The 9,919-nt window shown below is 39.1% G+C and overlaps 1 protein-coding gene across 1 annotated transcript; it reads left to right on the top strand.

The window, feature by feature from the left end:
• Nucleotides 1-3,366: 3,366 nt before the first annotated feature.
• LOC145121499 (uncharacterized) lies at nt 3,367-6,750 on the top strand. Its single transcript, XM_079057236.1, has 6 exons — nt 3,367-3,580; nt 4,572-4,805; nt 4,890-4,985; nt 5,112-5,364; nt 5,438-5,538; nt 6,362-6,750. The coding sequence occupies exons 1-6, from the start codon at nt 3,367-3,369 to the stop codon at nt 6,748-6,750; spliced, it is 1,287 nt and encodes a 428-aa protein (XP_078913362.1).
• Nucleotides 6,751-9,919: the final 3,169 nt, after the last annotated feature.

The raw sequence follows: 9,919 nt of genomic DNA, 5'->3' as shown, positions 1-9,919 counted from the left end.
AATCGTTCGATTTTTACTTCGAGTTTTTAACTGTCTACCGCTGTTCTGAAACTTAGAAAAATCATAACTTCTTCATACGAAGTCAGATTTGGACGTTCTTTTAATGTACGCTCACGGTTTGTTATTATATACGACTGTCGTTTTGATACTTAAGGCTAAAAAACATTTCATTGAAATTTCACTTTTTACGCTTAACAGTGTTTTACCGGTTTTGTCGCGAATCTTTGATTGGTCATAACTTCTTCGTTATAACTCGGATTTTAGTGTTCTTTATATTTCTGATAACCTTGTTACGATATCTATCACTTTATAAATCCCAATTGAGATTTTTGGATATTTCATTTTTGACGCTACTTTTATTATTTCAAAAATAGGTTACAATACTTGATTTTAGAACATTACATTGACTTGAAATATCGGGTTGTCACACATTACCACCTCTTCCATCGACACTCGTCTTATGACCACCTTCGGGTATTTAAGTGTCTTTGTTTCCCTCGTCTTCAAACTAGACATAAAATCCATCCTACTCATCCTCATGCGTCTTTCTTGCATATCCTACCTATCACCATGTCTTCCGATGCTTTGATCTCTCCACCCACAAAATAATCAAATCTCATCACGTAAATTTTGATGAGACCACCTTTCCATATGGCTTGGTCACTCCTTCCCAACCTCCCTCATACGACTTACTATCCGATACTGATGTCTCTCCCCACCTCCAACATATTATCACCCACTTCCTTATACCTACTACTATAGAGGACTCTACTATACACTCATATCCTACCTCTTCTCCTCCCTCGTGTCCTCATGAGGATGGGCCTCCCTCTCCTCCACACTCTCCTCCTCATGAGGATGAGCCTCACATACACTCCCCCTTCTCCACGCTCATGATCATCTACTCCAAAAGTGGGATTTTTAAGCCCACTCGACGTCTTAACCTTCATTCCATCTCCATATCCTCTGTCTTGAGGTCGTACTTGTAGCATTTGAAAGATCCAAACTGGAAAAAAGCCATGCATGAGGAATATAATGTTGTTATTACAAATATAACATGGGTTCTTGTATCACGACCACCAGGGACGAAATTGGTGTGACCCATGTGGTTATTTAAATAGAAAATTAATTTTACTAGATCTCTCTCACGATATAATTCCCATCTAGGGAAAACGGGTGCAGTCAGCAGCATAAGATTAACTGTGATGAGACTTCTAGCCTAGTTGTCAAACCGGATGCCATCTACACAGTTTTGAGTTGAGCAATCTCCAGACACTGGCCCATTCATCAGCTGGATGTGAAGAATGCTTTTCTTCATGGGCACCTTCAGGAGATAGACTACATACACCGACCACTGGGGTTCCGTGATCTGCGCACCACCCAAATTATGTATGCCACTTTTAACGAACTCTCTATGGCTTTAAACATGCTCTTCATATGTTTTTCCATCATTGTAGGACTGATTCTTCTATCTTAACGTACCATCATGACACAAACACTGCTTATATCCTCCTCTATGTTGATAACATTGTGCTTACAGCTTCATCCATTTCTCTTCTTTAGTCGATTCTTCATCAACTCATCTGAGAGTTTTCTATTTCTTACTTGGGAAAACTTAATTACTTCCTCGTTGTTTTCTGCCACTCACACACCTCAAGGTCTCTTTCTATTATAGAGGAAGTATGCTTCTAAGATCCTAGAACATGCCTATATGCTTATGTGTAATCCAACTCGCACTCCAGCTAACACCACTCATAAGTTGGATGACACAGACCCTTCAATCTTAATTCAATCCTTGTACCACAGCCTTTACAGAGCGCTTCAATATCTTATATTTACCCGTCCATAAATTGTGTTTGCGGTTCAACAAATTTGGTTATTCATGCATGACCCCAGGGAGCCACACCTTCACGCCTTGAAGCACATTTGGCGCTATATCTAAGGCACTCTTGGCTATGGCTTTAGCTCCATGTATCTTCCACATTCGACCTTATAATTTATTTTTATTTCGATTGGGGAGGGCGTCTAGTCTGACGCCGCTCGACTTTTGGATATTGTGTTTTTCTTGGAGATAAACTTATTTCCTGGTCCTATAAATGGCAGAGATTCATTTCGTGATCAGTGACAAGGAGGAGTATCGTGGACTTGCAAACACCATAGCCGAGAGATCATGGGTTCGTAATTTACTTCGTGAGCTTTCGTGCCCCCGAACAAAGCCACCATTGTCTACTATGACAATATCATCTCTGTCTACATGCCCTAGAATCCGGTCGGACATCAGCTGTTGGGGTATGAAGTGTTGTCCAACTTTTAGCAACTTAGAGTAACTTTAAGCAACTTAGAGCACTTGGAGAAACTTGGAGAAACTTAGAGAAATTTGGAGCAACTTGGAGCACTTGGAGGAACTTGGAGCAACATGTTACGCCAAATGAATGTAAGATGCGCCATCTATAAGCCTGATGTACCAAATGGAAGGGAGTTGCTCGAAACGGGATCATGTTGAGCTAAATGGAATGGAGTTGTCCCAAAGTGGAGGATGTTACGACAAAGTGATTGATGTTGGGCCACTAGTGATCATGATGCTTCACTATGGCTCATGATGCTCGATCATGCGTACGGTTGATGCCTATGAGGTTGAAGGTTCTAAAAGCGTCTGCATGGCACTCCGTGATTGGTTGGAAAGTAGGCCATCCTCTAAATGAGCTAACTATGGATGGTTATGGTCGATCAGAATTAGGGGTTCCCATGCTTTCCTATAAATAGGCTCATATCCCTATCATTGTAAATTGCCAGATTTCTATGAGAGCTCAAAGTGAGATACGATTTTGAGTGCTTGTAATAGTTCTAGAAATTTAATAAAATACTCTCTCCCTTGTTTGACCGTAGACGTAGGTCACCTTGACCGAACCACATTAAATATTGTGTTCTTTTAATTTATGTTTTTCAGAAGTTTTTCACGAGTTCATCGAAGTTTGTTTTAATATTTGTCTGAAGTGCTTGACTTGTTTTGTTGTCACCCAACAAACTGGTATCAAAGTTATAGATGAAGACGGGAAAGTTAAGATTGACAAGTTCAATGGAAAAGATTTCAGTTTCTAGAAAATGAAAATTGAAGACTACCTCTACTAGAAGAGTTTACATGAACCATTGTCCGAAAGTAAACCTGAAAAAATGAAGCAGGAAGATTGGGTTTTTTTAAATCGGCAGGCACTTGGTGTGGTGTGACTATCATTGGCAGAGAATGTTGCTTACAACATTGTTAATGAGAAGACAAATTACGGGTTGATCAAAGCGCTATCTAACATGTACGAGAAACCTTCAGCAACGAATAAGGTTCACTTGATTCGGTAATTAGTAAATTTGAATATGAAGGAAGGTGGCTCAGTGGCTGATCATGTTAATGAATTTAATTCAATCCTGTCAAGGTTGACATCGATTGAGATTAAATTTGAAGATGAAGTCCATGCATTGCTACTATTATCATCATTGCCGGATAGTTGGTCAGGAATAATGACAACACTCAGCAGCTCAGCTGGAGGTGCCAAACTGGCATTCGAAGGAATACGCTACTTAATCCTTGGTGAGGATGTGTACATATGAAGTGCTGGTGAATTCTCTAACAGACTTCTTAGTACTGAGGAAAGAGGAAGGAAGTCCAACAGAGGGAGTGGGGTAGAGGAAGATCAAAGTCGAGGAAGATGGTGATGGATTTTGAGCACTATAACATCCCTATGGTGCACATACAACCCTAATGCTTTGGATCTAAGTTTTCTCTAATTATACTTGCAATTTCATTTTTCCAAAGCAAGAAGCCTAACTAGCATGCAACTTTGATAATTGAAACATAAAACAAGTTGGATGATTACCTCTTTGTTGTATCTTGTAGAACTTGGCTTTACAAGAGCTTAGCACCTCAAGTGTGATGCCTCAAATGTTTCACAAAACACCAAGAACAAATGGAGGATTATGAGAAAGGTTTAGGAGACACCCAAAATCGTCTATACTCTTCTTAGAATACTTGTGTATCCAATTTTAGGGCTTAGGGGTTACATATATAGTGTAGAATTCCAAGGGTCACTTGTAAACCCTAATCCATCCACTTAGGCTTTTGATCCAATAATTCATTTGGACCAATCAATTCATGGACTCTCACATAAGCTTAGTCCATCACTAATCAATCATGGATCATTAGCCCAAACTATATGTATCACTGATTTACATAATCAGCCCCTATTAATTTAATCAGTCTCTTTTGATCACTAAATTAATTACAAATTAATTCTTGATCAATACCAATTAAATAATATGATTTCTCAATTAATATATTATTCTTATAATATATCAATAAATCACAAATAACCTCTTTGTCAAATATCCTTCCTATCAAATTGCTTCGGTGAATGCAACCCAAATGGACCATGCTACTATCTGGTCAATTATATAACAATTATAGTTATGGGCTTAGACACCTAATCCAACAGATAGGTGTATCGAAGAACAGGAAGGACATCACTTGTTGGAACTGCAAAGAAAAGGTTCACTTCAATAATCAATTTATAAAGCCTTTGCAGAAAAAGGCAAGAATGAGATGAACATTGCATCAGAATCTGAAGGAGATGCTCTTATCTGTGCGGTTGAAAACTCAATTGAATTCTGGATCATGGATTTTGGTGTGTTATTTCATGCTAGTCACTCCAAAGAAGTAATGCATAATTTCAAGCGGTACGAAGGGAGGGTCAGACTAGCAGACAACAAGAGCCTAGATAGTATAGGTGTTGGAGATGTGCTACTGAAGACTACTTTGGGTATGAAGTGGACTTTGAAGAATGTCAAGCTTATTTGGAACTTGAAAAGAATGTTGATATCAGTGGGGTAACTTGATGATGAAGGTCACCATGACACTTTTGGTGATCACCAGTGGAAGGTGACAAAGAAACTTGGTGATTTCCAGAGGTCAGAAGCAGTGTACAATTTACATGGTGGAAGTTTTTTATAATGAGGCATATGATGTTGAAGAAATTGGGGCATCCAAATGAAGATGCTTGCCTCTAAAGGAAGACTTTGAGATCTAAAGAACGTGACAATGGATTTTTGTGAGCCATGTGTTCTAGGTAAACAGAAGAAGGTCACTTTCGCAAAGATGGGGCATCTACCCAAAACAGGGAAATTGGAGCTTGTTCATTCAAATGTTTATGGTCCCACCTCAATGGCTTCAGTAGGAGGATCAAGCTATTATGCTACTTTCATCGATGACTGCATAAGGAAAGTTTGGGTTTATTTCTTGAAGCAGAAGTTTGAAGTTTTTAGGGATTTCAAGAAAATGGAAAGCGATGGTGGAGATAGAAACAAACTTGAAAATAAAGTGTTTTAGATCCCATAATGGGGGCGAATATGGTAGCAAATAATTTGTTGATTTCTGTGTTGAACATGGAATCAGGATGCAAAAGACCGTTCCAGAAACACCTCAGCAAAATGGAGTAGTTGAGAGGATGAACAGAACATTGAATGAAATGGTGAAGAACATGAGACTGCATGCAGGTTTGCCCAAGATGTTCTGGGCAGACGCGGTCAACACAACTGCATACTTAATAGAGGACTCTCAGTCCCCATAGGGTTCAAGATTCCAGAGGTAGAATGGCAGGATCGTGAGGTTTCATTCAAATGTATGAAGGCCTTTGGTTGTGTCTCTTATGTAAAAGTCAAAGACTCTTAAAGAGACAAGCTAAAGGAAAATCCAAAGAAGTGCACCTTTATGGTTTCGATGACATGGGATACCGCTTCTAGGATAACAAGCACAAAAGGGTTATTAGAAGTCGGGATGTGGTGTTCAATGAGATTGCAATATACAAGGATGGACTTGCTAAGAGCTCTAATTGTAACAAACAACTAGAAAATGAAGAAAATGTTGAGTTAGAAGAAACTTCAGATGACGACATTATAAAACCTATCAGTAATCTAGAGATAGGTGAAATTTCAGGAAGAAGTGGGAGCTCTGATGAAACTGGAGATAGTGGGAGCATGGATGATAGTAGTTCAGAGAACCAAGGTGTATAAACAAAAGATCCTACTGTCCCCAGATCTACTGGAGTATGAAGGCCTCCAGTCAGGTCTTATCTAGAATCCTTGAGGACGAAAGAATCCATATAGTGGAAGAAGGCTATGGAAGAAGAATTGAGCTCACTTGACAAGAATCATACTTGGGCCTGGGTCAAGCTCCCAACAAGGAAGAAAGCACTACAAAACAAGTGGGTGTTTCGGGTTAAGGATGAGATGGATGGAACCAAGAAATAAAAGGCAAGGTTGGTGGTCAAGGGATTCCAACAGTAGAAAGGGGCTGATTATAATGATATATTTTTTCTAGCTGTGAAGATGACTACAATCAGAATGGTTTTGGGAATTGTGGCGTTTGAAGATCTCTATCTAGAGCAAATAGACGTGAAAACAACTTTTCTCCATGGTGACCTTGAAGAAGACAACTACATGGCACAACCAGATGGTTTTCCCACAGTTGGAAAAGAAAATATTATGTGTAAATTAGAGAAAAGTATGTATGGTTTGAAGCAGACTCCAAGGCACTGGTACTTGAAGTTTGATAGCTTCATACAGAGAAATGGGTACAATATATGTGATATGGATCATTGTTGTTATTTAAAGAAATTCAAGTCCTCTTACATCATCTTATTGTTATATGTTGATCACATTTTTATTGTTGGATTCGACATGCAGGAGATCAATAAGCTAAAGAAGTAGTTGGCCAGTGAGTTCGAGATGAAGGACCTAGGGGCTGCTAAACAAATATTGAGCATGAGTATAGCCAAGGACAGAGTTACCAGTACACTAAAAATCTCACAAGCGAAGTACATTAAGAAAGTTCTAGAAAAGTTCAGCATGGTAGATGTGAGATGCAGAAGTACACCAGTGGGGAGTCAGTTGAGACACACAAAGACGAAATACCCAAAGACAGAAGAAGATAGAGATTACATGGCTAATGTTCCCTATGAATCTACAGTGAGTAGTTTAATGTATGCAATGGTATGCACTAGACCAGACATTATTCATGCACTAGGAGTTGTGAGCAGATTCATGTCAAATCCGCAAATACAACATTAGGAAGGAGTGAAATGGTTGCTACACTACTTAAAAGGTGTAACGTCCCGAATTTCAAAGGCACATTTTTCATTTTTATTTATTAAAAATATAATTCTTACCAAAACATTACAATATATTATTAAAATAGTATCTTAGTGGAAGTATATAAAACTTTATTCATTCTTCGATGCCGATACAATCATGCGTGAGCCTTTCGACAGTCAGATGAACAACCTGTAAAGCAGTTATTCAACAACTGTAAGCTGAGGCTTAGTGAATTCCCTTAAAATATTCCATACCACAACACATATACAACGCATACATATACTGGCCTTCAACATACATTAGGTCTGCCCTATCTTTTCCTATAGCATATAGCTGGACTGCACATTGGCCTTTACCATAAAGCTACTCCGCTCGAGTCTATTGGACTTTAGCTCAAGGTTGGTCTGCCCTCAACTCCATATATAATAACATACACATATAACAACAGTCTACATAACATGAAACTAACTGTCCTAGCCTAATTGCCTAAGTTCACACTACAGGGTAGCTATATCCTAACATACAGAGGATACATATTGGAGTATACAATATAGTGAAAAGAACTCACCTTGACAGATTCTCATAGGATTAACAATCAACTAGACAGTTTAGCTCACTACCAACACTTTAACAAGGATTAACCTATATTATTATAATTTATTAGTTCAAAAGGAAAATGTAATGTATGATAGAGCTAACACTAATCCCAATGAACATCGATAGTTCTATCAAATAAGTATCGACCAGGCCAGACAGTTGGGAGACAGCATTTCAGAGTATAGCTTTTCTAAAATCCAACAACCAAGCCAACGTGACCATTCTTGGCACATTTCCTATTAGTAGATCAATCAGTATAACAACTTGGAATTACTAATAAATCTTATTTATAGGTTCCTAGTAAAGACTTATAACTACAATTGTAAATTACACGGAGGAAGAGTAAGTGTAGCTCACTTACAAAGTGCAATTGATGAGAACCGGGATCTAAGCAGGCAGAATACTGACTTGGGATCTCCTACACGAAGGCTACTACTCAGATGAGTATTCAAGGGTGGCGCAGGACTTCGTCGCAGGCCAGAAACGAAGGAAAAACAGGGTAGAAAAGGGTAGAACTCGGGAGGATCGGATGTAGGGGTGTGGAGGATGGAGCTTATATGGAGCACTCTATCTACATGGGAGAAAGCTATATGCACGCCGCGCAAGGCCCTGTGCGCACCATGCACATGGGTGAGGTGGCTCCTCTAGATGACTGACTCGTGTCCTAAAAGGGGTAGGGCAACATAGCTAGCTTCGGGCACAAGCTACGCGTGACGCTTGCACTGACACGTCTACAACTTTCGTTAGACTTCGTCGGCTAATTTTGATTTCATGTTTTTCACACAAGCTTAGAGTGTTAAATCTCGTATAAAATGCATAACTTTCTCATCCGGTATCCGTTTTCGACTGTTTTTATATCGTTGAACTCTTATTAATGAGATCTTCAATTCTCGTTTAGATTGTGCCGGTTAAAAATCGACCAATATAAAATTCGATTTTTGAGTTGTACACTACTATGTCGAATCTTAGAAAAATCATAACTTCCTCTCATGAAGTCAGATTTAGACGTTCTCTATATGCATGCTCTCGGTTTAATGAGTACTACGACTTTCGTTTAGGTTGCTTAAACTAATAAGCCACCTATCTGAAACTTACTTTTTACGATATACTGAGTCACATCGGTTTAATCGAAAAACTTCAAAGAATCATAACTGCTTCATACAAATTCGAATTTAGGCGTCTATATCTATGGAAATCGTATCAATGTTCTACGTGTCTATGAAAATTATTTTGGCTCTAGAGTAATATATTTTTATTTTGTATTTTTAATACAATCTATAGCTATGGACAAATGGGGTGTTACAACTCTCCCCACTTACAAGGATTTCATCCCCGAAATCTAACTAAATTACTCTGGGTAGTTTCTCCTCATCTCTTCTTCTGGCTCCCAAGTGCATTCCGATACTTTTCGGTGTTGTCATTGGACCTTAACTTGGTTGATTACCTTGTTCTACAAGGTCTTCGTTTTCTTATCCAAGATCGCTACCGGCTTTTCAATGTAGTTTAGTTTCTCGTCTATGTGAATGTCTTCAAAAGGTACAATTGTGGATTCATCCGTAACGTACTTCCTTAATTGGGAGACGTGGAAGGTGTTGTGGATCTGATTGAGTTCTTCTGGCAGATCCAAACGATAACCAACCTTTCCCACTCGAGCAATGACTCGAAAGGGTCTGATAAACCTAGGCCCTGACTTTCCCCTCTTCCAGAATCTGATGACACATGTCCATGGTGAAACCTTAAGTATAATTAAGTCTCCTACTAGGAATTCAAGATCCGATCTTTGTCGATCCGCATAACTCTTCTGCCGACTCTGAGTGGTCTACAGTCTCTCTTGTACTTGTTAAATAAGTTCGGTGGTCTCGATCACAACACCATGCTCCCCATGACTCATTGGCCAACTTCTCCCCAACATATGGGTGTTCGATACTTCCTTCCATAGAGCATCTCAAAAGAGGTCTACCGATACTGGGATGGTATTTGTTGTTGTATGAGAATTCTGCTAGCGGTATATATATATATCCCAGATCCCATATAAATCAAGCACACATGCCCTTAACATTTCTTCAAGAGTTTAAATAGTCCTTTCGCTCTACCCATTGGTCTGAGGGTGATAAGCTATGCTGATATGTAATCGGGTGTCCAGCTCATCATGGAACTCTCTCCAAAATCGAGAAGTGAAACAAACATC

Source organism: Lactuca virosa, chromosome 6 (genome assembly GCF_052849685.1).
Source record: "Lactuca virosa cultivar CGN04683 chromosome 6, Lactuca_virosa_CGN04683_v6, whole genome shotgun sequence".
In the NCBI taxonomy this organism is placed as follows: domain Eukaryota; kingdom Viridiplantae; phylum Streptophyta; class Magnoliopsida; order Asterales; family Asteraceae; genus Lactuca; species Lactuca virosa.
Note: the sequence above shows the minus strand (reverse complement) of the source record. Positions and strands in the feature narration are given on the sequence as shown.